This window comes from Gymnodraco acuticeps, unplaced genomic scaffold, assembly GCF_902827175.1.
Source record: "Gymnodraco acuticeps unplaced genomic scaffold, fGymAcu1.1, whole genome shotgun sequence".
NCBI classification, from domain to species: domain Eukaryota; kingdom Metazoa; phylum Chordata; class Actinopteri; order Perciformes; family Bathydraconidae; genus Gymnodraco; species Gymnodraco acuticeps.
This window is the reverse complement of record NW_022990565.1, coordinates 620244-642009: the sequence shown is the minus strand read 5'-3', so window position 1 is coordinate 642009 and position 21766 is coordinate 620244. Positions and strand designations below refer to the sequence as shown.

Below are 21766 nucleotides of genomic sequence, written 5' to 3'. Positions count from 1 at the left end.
AGCGTTGATTATATTTCACATCATTTTACAAAATCTGCAAAGTAACTAAAGGTATTAAATAAATGTAGTGGAGTAAAAGTACACAATTTACCTCTGAATTGTGGTGGAGTAGAAGTAAATACTCAAGTAAAGTACAAGTAGGCCTACCTCAACATTGTACTTAAGTACAGTACTTGAGTAAATACTTTGTTACTTCCAACCTCTTTCTACATGTCACAATGTAAAGCCCCCTGGGCAAGACACGTCACCCCAAATTGCTCCTGTGGGGATTGCCCACAGTTTGTGTATGTAAATCGCTTTGGATAAAAGCGTCTAACAACTGACATGTAATGTAAAGCGTAGAGTTTCACCATTAGTTGCTATGTTGCTTCACATTGTTACAGATTACAATCTGATCAAAGATTTCTCAATTTTGATCAGATTTGCAGCAATTTGCTTTTAGCTATTCCCTTTGCTGTCCTTAGTGTCTTTCCCTCTTGTTTCCTTCTTATTTTTACATTTTATTCGTTGTTTTATATCAATACAATAACACAAATAAACAGAAATATTGAAACTTGGAAATAAGCATATGTTTATAAAACCTAATGAAGGGATAAAACATAAAAAGACTAAAGTAAAGAAAGTCAAAACATGCTATAACAAAAACAAATAGTGACTAAAGTAGTTTTTTCCTCTTTCCTTCTTCTGTGCTTTATATCCGCCTCGCGTGACGTCACGACTCACCTGTGGGTGGGTGAAGGATCTGGGATTAGCTCTAGCCGCAGGTAATAGCCAAACATTGGGAGACTCACGGCAACACAAGATTTACACAAGACTGAGTTTCACAAAAAAGAGGACACGACGCGAATGAGCCGAGTTGTGTTTTTCGGTCGAGGCATCCGACGTTAAGTTTGCAAAGCTTGTTGTTTCGTGGAGGTAAAGTTACCTGAAAATCTGTGGGCGGTGGAAACCCGTCTTTCTTTCTCGTTGTGAAGCGTTAGCAGAAGTTTTTCTCTCTGAGACTTCCGCGGTTTCCTCGCTGAACAAGTTATTTCGGGTAAACGACAACCACAATTGTTTCTTCTTATGCGGTAAGTGAACGTTTTGTAAATACCTTAAAAACGCTTAAATGTTGAGTGAGTTTTGGTCTGAACACAACCAGCTTTTTAGAGTGCAACGAAATGACCCAAATTATTATCACTCTAGCAATCAATGCAGCCAGTTTTATTTACATTGTCAGAATTTCCTGGGAGCCTTCTGTACTGTGTTTACCACATAACGCAGGCTACTTTTTATGTGTCACGGTGCGTTTAATTCTGCAAGCCTGTGTGGCAACAACAAGGGTAGGTTAACATCTGGTTATTATTTCTAAACATGCCTCTCCCACACCAGGTCCCAGGTATTCTGAGCCATGCCTGGCCACAGCTCAGGGGCTCCCCAGGCGTCCCGCCAGCACAAACACCACAGCTCCAGCTCGAAGTACCGACAGACCCGGACTATATCCAGGGACAGCACGACCAGCCAGGACTCCTGCAAGGACCCTCATGTGGAGCATAAACATGAGCATCACGCTGACCACTCCCGGCATTCAGACAACAAGTATGGTCGGAGCAAAAGCCACCCACGAAATGGCACCGCTCGGGGCTCAGAGACGATAGGATTTATCCCTGGTTCGGCGGACAGCACCCCTGCCAGCAGACATGCCTGTGGCTCGTGTGCCTCCATGGGCTGGAGTGGCTGTAAGGCTCTTATCTGCTGTATACTGACCTGTGGGTTTTATGGCAGCAGAGAGCCCTGCCTGCCTGTAAATGAGAGCTCCACAGACCACCCCCCTAAAGCAGGCAGTGAGCCTCACCCTCCTAATGGCATGGCGGTGACCAACCCCACCTGCGGGATCCCTTTGGAGCCCAGCAAGTCTACCAAAGCCTCTAAATTGCCCACAAGTGACAGCTTCCGCTACCCGGATGTGCGCATCGCAGGTCAGACGGTCAGGTATCCAGTTGCTGCCCCCAAACGAACCCGTACGCCCGGCAGGGGTGAGACACAGCGGCCTGTCAGCAACACCAGCCTGTTGTCCCGTGACGACTATGACCTGGATGACCTGAGCGACACAGGCACAGACATTGACTCTCTGATCACCAAGAAGCTGCTGGAGCTCTACGCCCTGCACCAGATTGACCAGCTGGCCAAGTGCACCTCTGACTCCTCTTTCTCCCGCAAGACCAACGAGATCAGCGAGCTCATCTACAGCATCGCTCAGGACTACAACCTGGAGGAGCAGGAGGCCGAGTGCAAGCTGGTGCACGGGGTCATCCGCATCAGCACCCGAAAGGGCAAGAGGAACAAGAGCCATCAGTCGACAGGGCAGCGTCCCAACGGGAGGAACGACGGGACCCTCCCCGACAGCGGAAACGAGACCATGACCAACACTTTAGTTAGCAGTGACTGTAAGAATGCCTTTAAAGTGTTTAAAATGATGAATTACTTCTGTTTGTATATTTATAATATACAACATGACAATTTTTTCTGTCTGACAGACTAAATATGCCAATAATCTGATCCGTCTTCCCTAAATGACTCATAGTGTCTGTTGGAACGCTGCTTTTGTTTGGCTTATAGTTTTTTTTAAAGCCCTAATACAACAGGCAGTGACCTAGCAGTAATTGGTTCAACTGAGGCAAGTTGATACAGGTTACGCTTGTCTTGGAAAACGTGTTGCACAATGGCCAAGTTGACCGGATTTATTCTTAAATGAGTGTTCATTAATGTCTGCTTGCGCTCATTTTGTCTTTCCTCCCCAGCTTTTTTTCCAGAGGTCAAAGTGTCAGAGCAGACGCCATCGGATGAGCTGGCGAGGAAAATGAGACATTACAGCGGGAGAAGTGAGTACATATTTTACAACTGGGGTGCAGTTAGGCCTGGCAATATGGCCAAAAGCTTTTATCCCGATAGGCCATTTTATATGTCAATACATGTATTAATTGATATCCTAATATAGCCTGTTTCGTGTTAATACATTATATAAATAAAGGGCAAAGTGTAGTTACGTTTAATTCTGTGTAAATGAAATACTTGGCATATGAGAAGTACAGAGTTGTTTTTTATATGATCAAAATGACAATAATATTGAAATTGTAAAAAAAGAAATAATATATTCAGCTAGCTACTGATTTACAAGCATGCACATAAATACAATGTTTTCAGATTAAGTCAGTGGTTTGACTAACTGACTGAGTTTGATCTTACTTTCTGAGAAATGTGAGGTGGTATGTTCAATTTATGCATCACAATTTATCAATATTTGATACATTTGCTATATATTGCCATCGAAAAGCGACACATTATCATATTGTATTGTCACCATACATGTATGTCTCACTTTGGGTAACATTTAAATACACGTCTGAAGAATTCATAGTTGGAAAAAAGTGTACAAGCATTCGGATAGCAGTTAGAGATATTGCAAATGTTCCTGTTAATTGAATGCATTGTGCTGACGGAGATGCAGTCCCATTTGTCCCTGTCGTTGAGCTATAATTACTCCCTCGGTGAAGCAGTGTGTGGAGCGCAGGTCTTTGGATTCCATTGTACCGGCTGCAGCTGCAAGCATTCTCTCACCTTCTCTCTACTTTCCTGTAACATGCCATTCTTTAAGCAGTGAAACTCCCACATTCCTGTCCTTTTCTCTGCATATTACAATCCCTCGCTCATTAGCTGCCCCCCCCCCCCCCCCCCCCACACTTCATCCGCCACCTTACACCTACCTATCAACCTGCCTCATTCTCCCCTGCAGCTCAGCGGTCATGCTACACCACCTGCCACAGCAGCAGATCGAGTCACATTAAATATACGCCTCATAATATCCCATGGTTTACTACGTCATTTTGGCCCACAACTTTAGGTACGGATGGATTACTGTGCAGCAGCCTCTTCTCTTTTTTGTTGTTCAGTGGAGAGGCGGTTAAAAACCAGGGGTGTCCCATTACACGACTTTGAATTGTGTTTCCTAAACTTTCACATCATGGCCCGGGAATGTGTTGTCGTCCGGGGTTAAACTCTTGTGTGTCGCAGTTGTGCATGATATCTACAGTGTTGTTTATATTTCTATGACTGCTATTCTTTGATTTTCATAGAACTAAGCTAAAGTCTTTCTTTTACAGCGTACTCCTCCAGCACCGCCACAGCCTACTCGGCCTACCATCATGACACCGAAATAGACTCTTCAGGCGCTCCTCTTATTCTCTGAAGGGGCACACAGACAAAAAAAGTACCTTTCCTGACAAGCAATGTCGCCGACTAAATGGACAATGTTATCTCTTTGCTATATTGTTTTGCTGCTGTTACTAAGTGAAGCACCTTTTACCCTGGGCGGTGGTACTTCTGCTTTTAGTGGTTAATGTTTGCAATTGGAGTGTCATTTAATTTCATGCACCTTTTATCTCTCCAGCAAGTGACCCACTGAGGAAACAATTATTTTTGTACAAAGCAAAAGACAATGCAGGTTTTTTTTGTTGTTGAATGTATGCAGTGTTTAAAGTTGTTTTGAGAAAATGAAACATGACAACACTCCTTCAGGCCAGAGGATAGAGACCGATGGTAGAATGTAACCGTCCTCATTCTTGTCTGTGATTGTGTATGCCAGCCATTGTGCGTGAACTGTATATATGTTTGGGGCTTATCCACTCCTGCCATTTAAGTCTCCTTGAAAGCATGTTTTGTCCTGAAAACTACATTGTTAAGCCATACTTTGATGTACATATTTTTTTATCAATGTTACTCTGGGTTTTTTAACCATTTGTGGCATTTCGCCGCAGTTTTTTTATTCACTGTTTTTAACTAAATAAAAATCTCCATGCTTGTTTATTCCATTTTGAGTGCATTCAATAATGAAATGCCTTTATATGCATACAATAATTGTGTTTAACTCATCTATTTCACATTTTGGCTTATAGAAAATGGGACATACTGCTTGACGTTTGCAGAGCTTTGTTTTAATGTTCTTTCACCACATAATATAAAATAATTGCCATTTTGCACAATTTTCTCTCATATATCAACAAATCCTTTATTCCCAGGATTTTCTAATGCTTTAGCCTACTTCTCCTCTTTATGTCTTGGAATTATTGTTGTCAAGCTCGTCTCCCCGAGGTCACAGTGTTGCAGCAGGCAGCCTTTTCCGCCCTCAGCAAAAGAAAGAACTCGTTTGGCTGGTTCTGACAAAAAGGAAATAAAATCTAGAGGATTGTCTTTGTAATTTGTTGCAAAGGGAAGAAGCAGTGCACACATCTAGAACTACTCCTTTGGTTAAAAATAATGAAACTTCATGAACCATAATGTCTGTTGATGCTACTGTCAATTAAAATGTGTAAAAGCTAATATAATTAGCCACAAAGCAATACAACATAGTAAGACTTCTGAATTGTAGGACTATGGAACATATTGAAACTGCACAGAAGATAGCTGCGTAGCATCAAGAGAACAATTCTAAATTCTGGTTTATCACGATATTGGTGACAAGAGTTTTCCTTTAGATTATTACAAATACTTAACGAAGTGCATTGAACTACAAACGAGCAGTTCCTCTGAATTCTCCTGAGCCAAATGCTGAGTTGTTATAGTTTGTGTTGTGTTGAAGTAGCCCTGTGTAACCCAATTTCCTCTAGCTCTCTGCCCCCGCCAGCACATTCCTGTTTTACCTGTATGAGGTGTCAAGTAAAAGCTCACTGTTTCACAACTAGCATACCACAGGTTAAGACTAATCAAAAGGGCTTGTTCCAATCAAATCTAACCTGCAGATTAACAAACTCAAATTGTATTCAAGGATACTTTATTCAGCATTCAGATTTTCCTTTACTTACTTTTAAAATCGGATTCTTGTTTTGTGTGGAGCTTTTCTTTTTTGTGAACAACAATGGCAGGTTCACTTGTTTACTGTGTCTTTGTGATCATAGTCTTTATAGTAACATGAGAAGTCCACTTTTTACCATGAGAGGGAGACAAATACCTAACATACAAAGGGGGCTTACTTTCCTGAATATATATAATATGTACATATATATTATATATAAATCAATTGAGCTCTGTGAAGAGTTGTAATCACATGTTTTTGAAGTCTCCCCTCGAGAGAAAGATACTCACCACTGATATGTTGAACTCACAGTTTGGTTTCAGGACAATCTGGTAAAACGAGAAGGAGAACACATCATGCATGAATCAGATGTGGTTTCTTAATTTGAGTTTAAGCAATACCAACCAAGTATGAGCTACATTCTCAGTGTCACCTTAATATTTTAACGATGCCTACAATTTAGATTAGTTTAGTTTATTTATTTAAAGGACAGTGCACATTAATCCACATCGCTGTAAATGAGCCAGTAGCCAGCTGGCTCATTTTCAACTGTTGTCCTTGGCAAGATGTTAAATGACCACAACAAGACTAGAGAAATAAAAACATAATTAAATAGAGTACAGCAGACAACAGCAGTACAACAATAAATAAATAGCAGATTAAGAAAATAACCAACAGTGGTGTAAAGTAACTAAGTACATTTACTCAAGCAATGTTCTTAAGTACAATTTTGAGATACTTGTACTTTACTTGAGTATTTCAATTTGTTGCTACTTTGTACTGGTATTCCACTACAATTATTTAAGACCTTAACTTACTTTACAGATTTGGATTAATGATGTGAAATATAATCAACACTTAAATAAGACTTTAGTTACACCTAGAGTAAATTCACAAGCGACCCTGCAGTATACAAATTCATTCAAACTAGCTGCACCTTTACCAGCTTTGATAACACTTTAATGATCAATAATTATAAAACATATCATATATATTATTCTGAAATGGACCGAACTGCATAATGAGTACTTTTACTTTTGGTATTTTAATTATATTTGATGCTAATACTTTTCTACTTTTACTTGAGTAACATTTTGAATGCAGGACATTTACCTGTAACAGAGTATTCCTACCCTCTGGTACTTCTACTTTTACTCAAGTACAAGAGTACTTTTTCCACCAATGATAACCAGACATACTGTATTACAATATGTTAATTTCTAAATAGGTATGCTTTATTTAAGATTCATCACAAATTAGTGAAATGTTTTTCTGAAACCCATAATCACCCATATTAGTATTTTTAGGGATAACGTCTTTTTTGTTTCATTTCTAGGAAATTCACATGACACGTTTGCTTTCAGGTCTTGACAAGAACTTAAAATAAAGGGACTTGAGCACACTTCCACAACATGTCGGTATTGATCTGTAAGTCTTACATACAAATAGTGTGGCTTGCTGTGAGGATTTAAAAGACTACAAAACATCACTGTAATGTTCATTTACAAAAATATATTTATTAGAAATGTTCTGTATATGCAGACTTATTTACAACATTAAGGCAAGTAGAAAATATCTTCCACATAAGATGCAGAATATGAACAGTGAGTACAGTCTCTCTTTTTGTAAAAATTCTGCCTCTCAACTTCAGTGGATAACAGATTTTCCGACTAGGCTAAAGTGACCTGTGCTTCAATGCAATACAAGCAATTCATATTCACCAATTGACAGTAGTGTTGTAATTGCTTTTTTTTAGTAGTCCGCTGTCAAAAATGCCATCATTTTATGAGGAAACATTGTTCAGGTTGGTCAGCGAGAAGTCCTGCATCAACACTGCTAAGACCATTGGATTCAACTTTCTTCAGTCCACCTGTCCTGGTCTATCTGCAGAAGAGCATGTCCACCAACAGCTCCAGCAGATCAGCCTGGCCTATCACGGGCCGGAAGAAGAGTTCAGTGATGAGGCTGGGTGTGATGCTCTGCAGCATGGAGGCTGTGAGGAGGATCCGAGCAAAGCGCTCCTGGTCCCCTGGGTGAAGGAGCTGGACCATCGCACTGAGGGCGTGCTGAGCCTCCTGCTGCAAGCCTTCCACAAACACAGCTGCCTTTAAATATGGAACATCTGTTGAAAGTAAAGACCGAAAATTAGACACTGTCATATGTATAAAGCAGTTTTCTTACTCCTGGGAACTAAGTATTTGTATTTAATTTAATAAATAAAGATGAATTCATACCTGGATTGAATATCGTGGTCCCTTTGAGGTATGCATACTCCTTTGGACTCAAATCCAAACTCCAAAACTTTTAAGACAGGACCTAAGTTTGCTGACCCCAGACATGGTGGGCTGCTTCCTCTCCATATCGGGGCTCTCCTGGCGGTTTAGGAGAATCCTTTTCAGCATGCTGTCAGCAGGTGTGTCCGTCACCTCAAAGTTCACTTGCTCCTGGGCCAGACCCAGGATGAAGAGCGGTGCCCAGCAGCTTTTGAGAAGTATGAACTGGTCATTTGGTGGCATCTGGTTAAAAGCAGGTAAGTTCTTCATGAAATGGACAGTCTTAACCAGAACTGCTGACGCTTCTTTGCAGACCTCGGAGGGTCTTTTCAAGCACACTGTCCTTCGCAGCTCACAGTTGCATCGGTGAGGTATTGAATTGTAGTTTAAGCAATTTTGGTTTGGCTTGCTGTTATCCATTTGGCTCAGGATGTTGTACAGGATAGGGTTCGAAAACCTGTCGTTGCTGGGTGCACAATGACACCTGTTATCCATTTTGTCTTTGATTGATTGAGATCTGTGTAGTTAAATTGTAAGAGACCTCTCAAATGATGGGCTCTCCAAGAGCTTGTGAGTACTGCTGCTGCATCTTCCAGTGCCCTCGTATTTATAGGACCGACCCAGCCTACTAGGCGGACCTTGACTTGTCAATATACTCTGAAAAACAACCATGTGCTCTGCCAGATGACTGATGGCATAACCCTGGGAAACCGATAAGCTTTTCTCAATGAAAAGGAGCTGCAAGAGTAATGCCTGGATATCAACAGCAGGGTAGGGCCTTATCTTGTAGCCAGTGTCATTAACCCAGGCAGTACCAAGCTACCAAGGACTGCACGGGTAATCAGCGCCACGCCGTGTCCCTGCACCCTGCCAGCTCACACCTGGGAGCTGGAAGGAGGCCAAAGCAGAACGGGGGCATTGACCTATAAGTTATGTCCTCATGAGGTGTAGCAAGTCCTTTTTTTCAAATAAATGTATCTTGTAATTTTCAAAAAGCTTTATTGGCATTCTAAAACTGCCCTTTTACCTTTGATATAAACTAACCCAATTAAAATGAACCAACATGACTTATACCAAACCAGCTCTAGAAATCCAAAGCCAGGATTTTAGAAATGCTAATTGTATTTTAGCTAAAACCCAGAGACCAAGAAAATCTGATATCTATTCAGCTAATTCTCCATTTATGATATCTAAAAGGTTATTTACTCATAAAAGGTCGGATAATGAAGTTAAACAAGTTCTGCATGCTAACTGCTCATTGAGGCTGTACACAGTGGTGCTTTAAATGAAATACTAACTCCATCATTCAAACATGTTTACAATTGTAATTGTAATCTACGGATGCTAAGCAAGTGTAATGTTTACCATATTCACTTTTTTAAGTTAAGCATGTTTGCATGCTAACATTTACTAGTTATCATCAGTACAAAGCACAATTGAGGCTGAAGGGAAAGTCAAATTGAAGATTGGACATGATAACAACTCTAGAATCTAAAAAAAGATTAAGATTTTTGCAATTTAGTCTGAGGGGGACATGGGTGTGTTTCCAAAATGTAATGGCAATCTATCTATAATAGTGTTTAAGACATTTCATAAAAAACACAGGAAGTGTCAGGGGATCCCCAAAGTCAGAACGATCGATACTGAGATGAGTTTCAGGACAACGCTGAGATATTTCAGTCAGTCAGTGGTGGACAAAATTGCGTATTTTAAGGGCTTTATCATTTGGCAGGATCCTATAATAATATCAGATAGATGCTGTTTTTATCCTGACTCAATAAAGCTGGCAATTTTTTCGGGGATTCCAGTTTATGACATTTGTAACCGGCGGTAAAATGTTCCACCTGTCATTTAAATGAGTTTACTCTATTACGTTATCTCCCTTGTGCCTGGCGCGGAGGTTTGAGACTGATAAGCTAATTATTTTATTGTTTTCACAAATAAACAGACTTCTAATTTTTAATGACAAGCTTCTTTCAATTTGACATTTAGTGCCATGGACCAACTTAGGGAACACCCCATTGTAGAGTGACAGGTGACCCAATATATAACATATTATGCTCTATACCTTTGTGGGGACGGTCACAAGCCCAGCAGCCTGGAGGAATCATTATGGAAGTTTCATAGAAGGATGTGAACCACAGCGCAGAGGGTTCAAGGTCAGTTCATAAAGTGACTAACTGCAATAAAGACATTACAAGCCAGACACTACTGGCAGCACCAGTCACCGAATGTTTGTTTTACTTCATCAGTACCTTACTCATCCCTTCAGAGAATACTCCAGAATGTTATAGCCTCGATTACTCTCCTGAAGTGATCTCATTACGATACAGTGATTATTCATGTAGTACGTGACATGTCTGTAACGTAATGGACCTCAGCTTTGAATGCATGACAAAACCAACTGCGTTATCTACAAGAATGTGATCCTTTTAGTTTTCAGTGACCTGTAATGCACTCAGAAAAACCCTCAGGCTTGATGTAGTAGGCCTACAGTCGTAAATGCTTGAGATAAGGCTCGCGTTTATAGAGGTTAGGAGCAGGCAGAGACGGACACGGAGGACAGACTCTTATCTTCACCAAGACAGTAAAAATAAAATGTCCTTCATTCTATAAATGGAGCAACTGCTGTATTCTGAGTTCAAGCAAGCAAAACAGTGCAGGTCTGATAAAGCATGATGTAATGACACTTAAAGATGTCCAGGCCTTTTTTCTAAATGATCATTGACTCAAAATGTATAAAGAAAATTGCCTGTAATATCGTTTTCAAGTTAAATAAATAATAGCACAACGAAGGTAATTGTGCCAGTATAGCAACACAGTTTGCCTCTTCTCTGGCTTTAGTTTGCCCAGGTCAATGAACTCTCAGAGCTGGACTGACACTATGTTCGGTACATTACATTTAGCCTTGACCTAATACAGCAGAGGTACATTCACCTGGCTCTGTGTTCATAAGGTCAGCAACACAAAGGTCAGTTACTCCGCATGGGTCATTTGCAATCCATGGGGATAAATATTAAGATCATCCTGGAATTTGAAATGTGTGGAATTTAGTTTGCTCTTATACAGTTATTTCAGATTCACAATGAAAGTAATACATCTGTATATACGTATATTTAAATATGATATTTACTTACTAGACCACTATGTACTGTAAACAGTACATTTCCAGATGCAATATGCTGCACATACATTTTCAAAACATTCAGTTTGAATAATTTTCTTGATAAAAACTAAATTCACAAGTTGAAATAAACATTTACCTTTTGATACTGGAAAAATCAAGGTCAACACTGATCAATGGTCCATCTAGTCTAATTTTACAAACTTTTGAGACTTCAACACAATAAAACAATAGTGCCGTTCTGTTTTTGATCATTATGGATATTTTGTTTTGATTTGCAATCTGTCTCTCTTCTTTCTTTTCCCTTTTTTTTGGACTGGATGACCTAATGTATTGTACAGACAGATTTTGCACTGATGTTGATATGGTAATACCTGGAAAAGCAAACCTACTAAACCAACATAACGCTAAACTCCCTTTTTGGGTAATGACCAAGAGGTTATGTTTTTAAAAAAAAGAAAAAACCCTGCACACATGCTTTGGTCACAAAGACCATTTCAAGACTGACTAAGAGTTGTTAGTATAGCTGAGAGTAATACAAAACCAAAAGCTGGCATTGAATACATTTCTAAGTAGTGTTTAGTTATCCTTTGATTAGACGTTTCCTTAATAGTTATATGTTTGCACTTTGTTTTATTTAAGTTCCGATATTTAATATTGAAGGAATTGAGAAGGTCTTTTGTCTAATTAAAACAAAAACATTTATATTTTATATTCCCCAATGTGTACAAAGTATTTAAAAAAGTATTGTTACTGGTACCAGAATAAAAGAAACTTTAATAGTAAAGCTGTATCTTTCATTTATAAATGTTGACTGTGACTCATCCTTTCAGATTTTCTGGTATGTCTTCAAGCCTCAGCCTCAATATTACTTTGTATTTTCTACCACAGATGGATATTTGGTGTATCTACTGTATTTGTGACACTCAGAGGGCCTAACTGGACACAGCAGGGCCTTTTGAGGGTTTTCCTGTCCAAAAATTCCTTCAGTAATTTACAATTATTCAATTTGATAGATAATAAACCTAAAAAGCTTAGCTTACCTTCTATTTCTCCTGTAAAATATGTATATTATCTGTAAAGTTATGTTGTTGTTGTTGTCAGGTTTTTTCATCAATAATTCTCAACAGATATGACACTTGTGAGTATTAGCATGGCTCCAAAAGCCATAATGGTTAATACACAATTTGTGTGTGACAAGTGTAATGTTAAGTCAGGGTCCAGACACACGGTTCTAGTTTTACTGCCTATTACTATCAAAACACACAATGATAAAAGCTGAGGTGAAGGCCAGAGTAGGCTTCAGGTTGATGAACTCTGACTGAATCATTTTTTTCGTTGTCTCTGAAAAAAGTTGTGCAGTAATGGGAAAGACTTTAATATTTTTCCTGAAAGTTATAGCATGTCTTCCACTAGTTACTCCACTAATATTCTACATGTTACCTAGATCTAAAATAGATATGTAAAGCTTTAAAGTTAAGATGTCACTGTTCTGCTCTTAAAAATGGTTGTTACTTTATGTTTTTTTTTGTGTGAATACCCCTAGCTGTCAAAGAAGAGGGGTCTCTCTTAAAAGAGATTTTACTCCTATTTTATTCCCTTTGTAAAAAGAGTGTTTTGTTTTTCCTTTGTTTTTATGAAAGTACATCACTGGCCCTTTCACATGAAATCAGGTGAATGTCAGATGAAGAAACCTCAATACACATACAGTCAAACTATAAGAGATAGATTTCCTTATTGATTATTTAGGATATGTGATTTGATAGTACATATAACATATTTTCATGAAAGATAAAAATAGTCCACGCTACTATGTATGAGCATGGACATCGTGAATATTCTATCTTTACCTTTTCATATAAACCTGTTCTGTTAAATGTATGAAAATGACCTGTACTACTAGAGAACTCAATAAGTAAGTGCAAGTACAGTTTTTAGGTTTTATTGAAGTATTTACCAAATATTTTCACATGTAATTGTTTTGCAAACATTAGTTGCAGAATCACATTCATTATACAATATCTAAATTAACAAAACATTTATGATGAATAGTATGAATTAAGCTACCCAGCAGAATATAACGTTGAAATGAATCCCCATACCTTTGCAAGCTGCATGGGGCTATTTCCCCCCACTTTAAATCAATGCACACTTATTTATAATTCAGTGATATTTTATGTATTATTCTGAAATCATAGGCCTACATTCTGCATTCAAATGCAGGACTCTCACTTTATAAAAGGAGTGTTTAAACTATTTTAAAACTTTAATGTAACTCCTTTTGCTTAAGTAAATTAGTATTTCTTCCATCACTAATATAACAGAAATACAAATAATAATAGTTAGAGTAAAAAAGACATTAAAGACTGTTACAATATCGACAATATGTAGTTTCTTTCTAAATATAACTCATCTTTAAAATAAGGGACCTGGTCACACATAACATATATATTGTGAAGTAGCTTTGTAGAGAAATGTTTACATACTTCAAAGGTGATAGTATAATATTGACACAGATTTTTGTTTGTTTTGTAAAGTAGATTTTATTTTTAGGGTCATTTCATATTCATAAAAAGAGATGGGCTGATGCCAAACCACATTTTTTTTTTAAACGTTTACCAAGAATTAAAACAATTAAAACATTATGAATCAAAACTAATTGTGAATTTAACAAATATTGAATCTGAAATATGTAACTTTTTTTTACTATTTTATATGTCCACCCCATAGACTGTATATATAAAGGTCCACCCCTGATGCAAACTTTTAAATGTTCTCAGGAAGCGGAACTGACGTCATTACCGTTCCGATCTGTTGATGTTGATCTGTCCACAAAAGAAACAAAGATGGCGGACTCTGTAGCGGTAGCTCCTGTGTATTTAGCAATTGGTAACATTCCTGTTGCCTTTCACTCCGCGGACCTGAGAAATTATTTCAGTCAGTTTATAGAGAGCGGAGGTTTTCAGTGTTTTCACTATCGACATCGACCGGAGCTTCTCAGGGAGTCCGAGGGGTCCGAAAACCACCAAAAACCCGTGTGTGGAGAAGGTGAAGAGGGCAAAGAAATCAGCTCCGTTGCAAAAAACAGCGCCGTGACAGAAAACAGCGCCGTCACAGAAAACAGCGCCGTGACAGAAAACAGCTCAGTGACAGATAACAGCTCCGTGAAGAAGCAGACGGTGAAGTCCTGCTGCTGTATAGTCTCACTTCATGCTAAAGATGCCGACAGATTGATCAAGATGTATGCGGGGAATCACTGGATTAACTCCAAGGGGGACTGGCTGGCTAGACGCTGTGTTGTTAAAAGAGTAAAGGTTTCACACGACAAAGGTTAGTGATCAACATATTTCATACATAGTTTAAATAAAGGCAGGCTCATTTTAGTAGCTTCTCATACAAACAGATCACTCCTCGTTTTGTCTGGATTAGACATATTTCTGTTGTGCCATATTAAAGGGGACCTTTATGTTTTAATAATAACAAACGGTAGTGACTTGAAGATTACATTAAGAGTCCTGTCATTTTAAACCACGACAATTATTTATAGACTTATTTCAAAGGTAGTTCTTCATTTTAATTTGTTTTCCTTTTCCAGATGATGGCTCATTCCCCTATAAATCGAAGCACGAGCAGCGCCATCGAGTGTCCTTAACAGAGCGTTTCACAGAAGCTGACCTCAAGAGTTTATCCGAGCTGAATCCACCAGCTCTGATGCAGAATGGCAATGTGGGCACACCGGTGAAAGTCTTCCTCCAGCTCATCCAGTCCTGCAGACTGCCTCCGAGACTTATCCGGAAGTTGGGCCTCACTTTCCCCAAGACTGGCTCCAACCGCCGGTACGGCAATGTACCTTTCCAGTATAAGGACAGTTGGACACTTCCAGCCACAGAGGAGACTATATTCACAGCTGATGGACATGAAATCTCAGGACCAGGAACTTATACTGCTCCATACCTAGGACGGAGGCTGCTGGCTGACTGCACACAAACAACAGAGACTGACGAGCCACAGGAAGAAGAAGAGGATGCACATTCAAATGCAGATGATGTGGGTTTGAATCCATACATCATTATGTTTATGTCAAGTATACATGAAAAATCATCATGCCTTGACTGCTGTTTGACAATTTGTCATGTTGTTGGTTGTAGGATGATGACTGGTGTGAGGAGTGGGAACGCCATGAAGCTTTGCATGAGGATGTTACGAGCCAGGAGCGAAGCAAAGAGAGGCTGTTTGAGGAGAGGATCGAGCTGAAGTGGGAGAAGGGCGGCTCAGGCCTGGTTTTCTACACTGACGCCCAGTTCTGGCAGGAGGAAGAAGGAGGTTTGCAACACTAACATACTAGGAAAAACTCTTGATATATACCTCTTGAATATCAAATAATATGGCTGGTGTTGTTTAGTTTAAATCTGAAAGTGTTGTGTATTTCTACAGATATATTTTAAATGTATTTTTATCTAAATTGAATCATAAGATAAATGTATTTGTTTTTTGTCCTTAAAATGAAGTTATTTGCTAGAGGAGATATCAATAACATTTATTCCTTCTTTTTTTCCTGTTTTCAGATTTTGATGAACAAACGACAGATGACTGGGATGTCGACATGAGTGTGTACTATGATAAAGGTATTTCAAGTTTGTTTTACATCTGCGATAACATTGAAGCCAGATTACCTATGCAGGATCAGATTTTCTTTAACCAAGGTCTTTCTCTCGCAGATGGAGGTGACATGGATGCCCGTGACTATGTCCGGCTAAGGTATGAAAAAAGGCTGAGGGAGGGTCTTGAAGAAAGATCTGGAGAGAGTCAATCCATTGGCAGCTTTGAGAAGTACACTAGGGTAAGGATGTGGCCTTTAACTTACTCCATCTCTTTAACCATAGCTTATATGAACAGTTTTCATAATATTGTTTTACTTTTTAGGGCTTTGGCCGTCGTTTGATGGAAAAACAAGGCTGGAAGGATGGTGATGGGTTGGGAAACAGTCAGATTGGGATTCCTGACGCTCTTGAGAGTGACGGACAACATCCCTATTGTAAAAGGGGCTTTGGGTGCGTATGAACATGAAAACTGAATCAAACAAAATAACTGCATGTGGTATGTACTGTTTGTAGTGCTCTCCTGAAGTCAATATATGTTTTTTTTCCCTGCAGGTATCATGGAGAGAAATTGTTCTTGAATCCCGTGAAAAAGGCCAAAACAGATCTTCATATAAGTACAGTGTATGACAAACCTAAAAACATTGATGGAGGCGACACCTTGCTGAGACGTCAACCAATCACTAGTATGAAGTACAGAGGCTGGCAGCCAGGTGGCATCATTGGACCCCGAAGATGACGACTTTTTTATTTTTCTATAGATTTTTTATCTATTTACTTGTCTGACTGTTTTATTAAAACATTTTTCAAACCTTTCATTACATTTGTGGTGATTTTGTCTTTTATATTATATAATTCCTCAAATGGCTGTCTTAATCACGAAAAAAATGTTGGTTCCTATGTTAATGCCTCACATATGTATTAATAATGTTACATATGTTTTAGGCTTAAATATAAAAACTGCTATCCAATAGGCAGTGATTGGAAAAAGTAGTCTTTTATATAAAAACAGCAATACTGCAGTGTAGAATTAATCCATTGCAAATTAAAAAAATTACTTAAGTAGAAGTACAAAAGTATCAGTATCAATACATATATTTGAAGTACCAAAGTAAAAGTAATTGTTACTAAAGTTGTCAGATACAAATTATGTAGTGGAGGATAGAAAGTGCAACGTTTGCCTCTGAGATGTGGTGGAATAGAAGTATAAAGACGCATACATCTAAATACTCAAGTAAAGTACAAGTACTGCAGAATAACTCTAGTAAATGTACTTAGTTCATTTCCACCACTGCGCAAGGGTAAATGCATGGGTAAATGTAGAATCCCTTTCAAATAAAAAATATTGCTTTTATTTTGAAACCTCGAGCACGTGACCCGGATGTACTTCCGAGTTGTTTAGCCAGTTAGCTAGCTGCCGCTCTACGCATGCACAGAACAACGGCAGCAGACGGTAAATATCCATCCATCCATACTTATGATACATACATTTAAAATTAGCTACAGTTTGCAGTTTTTATTTAATAACTACTGTTAAGTTATCCGGAGTGTGATGTTGCAATTGTTTATATATCGTTCACCTTAACCCTGTCCTTTCAAACCTACAGAGAACCCGTAACTTTTTAGGTTTTAGATATATACCCCCAATTTATGTGTAGCTCACTTCAAGCCAAAATTATGCTGATCTTCGTTTTGCCCATTGAAGTTGCAGGATGTGTGACATTCCATTATGTAAACAAAGTCAACAGGGATTACAATGTGTTACATCTCTTTGACTGTATAGCTTTACAGAAATTAGTAAAATAACCTGTTATGTCCTTTTGTCTAGCCTTTTGCATGCTAATGATCTCACACTGACTGATGTGACCCTGCAGGTAAGAACCTGGATGCTGACACCCAGTAGGACATCCCATGTGGACCTCTGACTTCTGGCCCCATATTATTTGATTCTCTCCAATCCTTGGGTAACTGAAACCATGTCAAGCCATACAGGAGTAAAGCCCTCCCTGTGCTTCGGCCAGGTGGTCATTGGACCCGCAGGCTCTGGAAAAACCACCTACTGTCGAGGAATGCAGGAATTTCTGACTAGCCTGGGACGCAAGGTGGTTGTGGTGAACATGGACCCTGCCAACGAAACACTACCGTACTCTTGTGCGGTGAATATCTCAGAGCTGGTCACTTTGGACGATGTGATGGAGAGCATGAAGCTCGGGCCCAACGGTGGGCTCCTCTACTGTATGGAGTATGTAGAAGCCAATCTGGACTGGTTAGAGAACAAGCTGAAAGAGCACAGTGACTGTTACTTCCTGTTTGACTGTCCAGGACAAGTGGAGCTCTACACACACCAGAGTTCAGTAAAGAATATATTCTCACAGCTCGCCAAGTGGAACTTCAGGGTGAGCTTCTTAAACATTCAGGGTTATTTCACCTAATTTTTACACTGATGCTTTATCTACTGTATACTGTCATCATGTATATACAATATGTTAAGATAATAGTTAGGATAACCTTTAATTAGTCCCAGAGCTGAGATACTGCAGTGTTTCAGTGCCATAGGGGATAGTGCCACAACAAGAGTCATCATTAAAAAAAAGAAGAAAAAAAGCTAAATATAAGTTCATGATTGATTTCACATTATGAAATGTTGATATATCACAGTTTGGTATAAATTGTTACTGCAAAGGGGAATTGTCAGTGTTGGTATGTGCAGACTACTGGGAGCAGTGCTGATTGTCATGATTGTATTGAATCCTGATACAAGTTCTCGACCACCTTCTCCCTTTTTTCAGCTCACTTCAGTGCACCTTGTGGACTCTCACTACTGCGCTGACCCGGCAAAGTTCATCTCTGTGCTGTGCACCTCCTTGTCCACCATGCTGCACGTGGAGCTTCCCCACGTCAACATCCTCTCCAAGATGGACTTGATTGAGCAGTATGGCAAACTGGGTAAGTTAAGGGCTTTTGGCTTTACCTTAAACAAAACAAAATTCTAACACACTCAACAAATATTACAAATAAAGCCCCAGTATTCTTATATTTCTCAGAAATAAACAAGCAACTTTGTCAGAAACATATTTATGTGGTCATTTAATTCACCATTTAAACATTTTTCCTGTCTGTTCTTACACAGCTTTCAACCTTGACTTCTACACAGAGGTCATGGATTTGACATATCTTCTCGATCACCTGGCTGCAGACCCCTTCTTTAAGAAATTCCATCGTCTTAATGAAAAGTTGGCAGAAGTCATACAAGATTACAGCCTTGTCTCCTTTGTGCCTCTCAATGTGCAGGTATTATCCTTGACTGTTTTAAATGGTTTCTTGTTTGTTATCTATAAGCATGACACTCTGTCTCAATGTATTTCAAACGACTGGTGGAATATGCAAGCCAATATGCCCATATATATATACTTAAATATGATTCAGTCATTAAAAGTTGAATTCCTGGGGCTTCCCCTTAATTTAAAAAAAGGATTGGGCTGTTGATGCTAATCTAGGGGTTAAATGTACATGGCTGTCATCAACCTTCTAAATTATAATTAATTCAATGTTATTCATATAGGTTTATAATGTGATTAATGGTAATATTTTCTGTAACGGATCAAGTTGTATGCATGATCTGCAGCCATTTTGTAACGCCAACAAAAGAAAAACATCGCTCTGTTTCTGATCAGGGATGTTTTTGCTGAAAGAAAAATGAACAGAGCTACTGTATATTGCAATCTGCGAGTAATGTAATTGCTAATTGATAACAAATGTCAAGTCAGCTATGAGCTTAATCCAAACTCACAAGTAGCCTGAACAGCTGTACAAAATATGGCACACACACAGAAATAAGGCCTTGAAGCTTATCTGTGTTTGGCAAAGAATAACAGGATGAAAGATTACAAGTTTAGTTAAACCTTTTTTTAGCCATTGAGTCTTTCCATGTTTTGAGTGTAAGTTCATTTGAAACCCTTTGTCTCAGGTTTTATATATTTCTGTGAAATTATGCAAAGCCATGAGAGATGTTGATTGGATAGCATTTAAGAATTCCTTCATTATATTTGTACAGGGATGTTTTAGTACCCACTGAATATCTATATTATTAAGTATAACCAGCCCAAACATGTTAAACTCCATCATTTATTCCCAAGTGTAAAGATGACTCCCTTTTCAAGACTCTTAAAAAATCACTCATGGCATATTTCATCGTTCCAACAGGTTCGTCATAAATCATTTTTAGCAGTTGAAAATTGAGCAGTGGATCAATGTTCTGCAGATGGATTGGGCTGTTGAAAGGGAGTGGGCTGTCTGCACACAGTATTCGTTCCCTGCCATTATGTTTTCATGGAGACTGATATGATCCTGTGTGATGAGTCTAGACCGCTGTGCCATTTCTGCCTATGGGACGAGTAATTTATACAAATGGCAGGTTGGCAGTCTTGTTTCCACAGTGGTGAGAACGCAGCCTTGATGTGTTTCTACGTTTTTCTACCCCCTTTAAGTTGAGCAGCCACTGGTAACCGTGGTTACCAAGGGTACTTTAAGAGAGCAAATTTAAAAGAACAAAGACACAACACGTTTGACCTTGACAGGGACTAGATGCTGAACTCTGAAGTTTGGGATTTTATGGCTTTGTATTCATGTGTAGCTTATCACCAAATACTGAGCATTGATAAACATACTGCAAGGCTGAACGGGCTGCACTGCTACATTTCTGAGGGGGTTTCAAAATCTTTTTCCAAGGAAAAAGCTGCCTGCAGTCTGCTCCTCCAGTAGATCTGCCTGGTAGAAAAACAATAGGGGAAGAGAATAAGGACATATGAAGCAAGTTAAATCCCACACACATTTATATACTGTTTTATACAGATTATTCAGAAATCATGAATATAATTAAACAGCACATTATCAAGGTTTTCAGTGAGAGTTTTTTCAGCAAATCTTAAGCCATCTGGCAGTTTCAGGGAATTTGTCAAGGGAAAAACCCCGATCTCACATTCTTCTCTTTCGTTTCCAGGACAGAGAGAGCATGATTCAGGTCTTACGGACTGTGGACAAAGCCAATGGCTACTGCTTTGGAGACCTGGAGGAGAGGAATCTGCAGGCCATGATGTCAGCTGCTGTGGGGGCAGACTTCCAGTTCGACTCGTATCCTTTTCTAATCGCTATGGTGACTCACTGTGACTCATGTGTTTTAAAGACAAACCTTGAAATTTGCAGGAGATCGTAAAAAGACTAATGATTTTCAATGGATTTTGCTAAGGGTAACCTGAATCTTAAAATATACTTGTAAAATGTACGTCTTTCAATGTTTTCCTTAACAGTTCTTCAGTACTCTTGGAGTGCAAGAGCGCTATGTCGAAACCAGTGGAAAGACTCTGGAGGAGGAAATGATGGATCTGTAAATTGAAAAACCCAGATAAAAGGACAAAACAGTTTTTTGCCTTTTTAGCTTCAGTATACAAGGAGAGTCTTGGCAACATCCATCTAACTTGACCTGAATTCTGAGCCTCTCTGCGAAAGCGAAGAAGAGATAGGAACTACATTTGGGTGCTGTCGATGCTTCAAGGTTGCACCACACATCATACAATTCACAATGAGGACAACTGAGTAGGGTAAATGAAGAGCTTTTCTTCAGTTATCACCGAAAAAGGTTAATCTCCAATTAATGCCAATACATTTTCTCAAAATGTAACAAATGCTATGGCCCTCATTTAAGTTTAGTTTTGTTAGATGTTTATGTTTACCATTATTTTAAGAGCACAGGTCAAATGTCAATGGCTAAGCATCATGGGTCAGTCACACTCATTCTGAAACAATAAGGTGACTGCATTTGTTGTCTTCTCTATGGGGATTGGATGAAAATAAAAGATTCATGTTGTTACTACTCGATGGATATTTGAGCTTATTTGTGCATCAATTGGGTTCTGTTTTTGAATTAAAGAAGTATGGCAAAGATAAT

General features: G+C 39.0%; 4 protein-coding genes across 4 annotated transcripts; 3 read left to right on the top strand and 1 right to left on the bottom strand.

Moving 5' to 3' along the window:
* Nucleotides 1-724: 724 nt before the first annotated feature.
* On the top strand, nucleotides 725-4842 carry kdf1a (keratinocyte differentiation factor 1a). The gene is made up of 4 exons (XM_034227749.1): nucleotides 725-1070; nucleotides 1372-2426; nucleotides 2781-2861; nucleotides 4140-4842. Exons 2-4 carry the CDS (start codon nucleotides 1391-1393, stop codon nucleotides 4223-4225), a joined length of 1203 nt encoding a protein of 400 aa, XP_034083640.1. The 5' UTR covers nucleotides 725-1070; nucleotides 1372-1390; the 3' UTR covers nucleotides 4226-4842.
* Nucleotides 4843-7324: 2482 nt separating this feature from the next.
* On the bottom strand, nucleotides 7325-8667 carry nr0b2a (nuclear receptor subfamily 0, group B, member 2a). The gene is given in 3 exon segments (XM_034227807.1): nucleotides 7325-7949; nucleotides 8062-8130; nucleotides 8133-8667. Coding segments are annotated over 3 exon segments (774 nt in total). The 5' UTR covers nucleotides 8596-8667; the 3' UTR covers nucleotides 7325-7707.
* Nucleotides 8668-14049: 5382 nt separating this feature from the next.
* Nucleotides 14050-16640, top strand: gpatch3 (G patch domain containing 3). Its single transcript, XM_034227798.1, has 7 exons — nucleotides 14050-14554; nucleotides 14820-15271; nucleotides 15373-15547; nucleotides 15790-15849; nucleotides 15943-16064; nucleotides 16148-16275; nucleotides 16378-16640. Exons 1-7 carry the CDS (start codon nucleotides 14071-14073, stop codon nucleotides 16559-16561), a joined length of 1605 nt encoding a protein of 534 aa, XP_034083689.1. The 5' UTR covers nucleotides 14050-14070; the 3' UTR covers nucleotides 16562-16640.
* Nucleotides 16641-17204: 564 nt separating this feature from the next.
* On the top strand, nucleotides 17205-21694 carry gpn2 (GPN-loop GTPase 2). The gene is made up of 6 exons (XM_034227746.1): nucleotides 17205-17275; nucleotides 17697-18218; nucleotides 18612-18768; nucleotides 18953-19113; nucleotides 20822-20952; nucleotides 21137-21694. The coding sequence occupies exons 2-6, from the start codon at nucleotides 17799-17801 to the stop codon at nucleotides 21207-21209; spliced, it is 942 nt and encodes a 313-aa protein (XP_034083637.1). The 5' UTR covers nucleotides 17205-17275; nucleotides 17697-17798; the 3' UTR covers nucleotides 21210-21694.
* The last annotated feature ends 72 nt before the right edge of the window (nucleotides 21695-21766 follow it).

Coding starts and splice junctions, on each gene's coding strand:
- gpn2 (XM_034227746.1), top strand. CDS start 17,799: ATGTCAAGCCATACAGGAGTAAAGCCCTCCCTGTGCTTCGGCCAGGTG. Junction 18,219..18,611: donor TCGCCAAGTGGAACTTCAGG/GTGAGCTTCTTA, acceptor CCCTTTTTTCAG/CTCACTTCAGTGCACCTTGT. Junction 18,769..18,952: donor TGAGCAGTATGGCAAACTGG/GTAAGTTAAGGG, acceptor GTTCTTACACAG/CTTTCAACCTTGACTTCTAC.
- gpatch3 (XM_034227798.1), top strand. CDS start 14,071: ATGGCGGACTCTGTAGCGGTAGCTCCTGTGTATTTAGCAATTGGTAAC. Junction 15,850..15,942: donor GAGTGTGTACTATGATAAAG/GTATTTCAAGTT, acceptor TTTCTCTCGCAG/ATGGAGGTGACATGGATGCC. Junction 16,276..16,377: donor TATTGTAAAAGGGGCTTTGG/GTGCGTATGAAC, acceptor TTTTCCCTGCAG/GTATCATGGAGAGAAATTGT.
- kdf1a (XM_034227749.1), top strand. CDS start 1,391: ATGCCTGGCCACAGCTCAGGGGCTCCCCAGGCGTCCCGCCAGCACAAA. Junction 2,427..2,780: donor CACTTTAGTTAGCAGTGACT/GTAAGAATGCCT, acceptor TTTCCTCCCCAG/CTTTTTTTCCAGAGGTCAAA. Junction 2,862..4,139: donor GAGACATTACAGCGGGAGAA/GTGAGTACATAT, acceptor TTTCTTTTACAG/CGTACTCCTCCAGCACCGCC.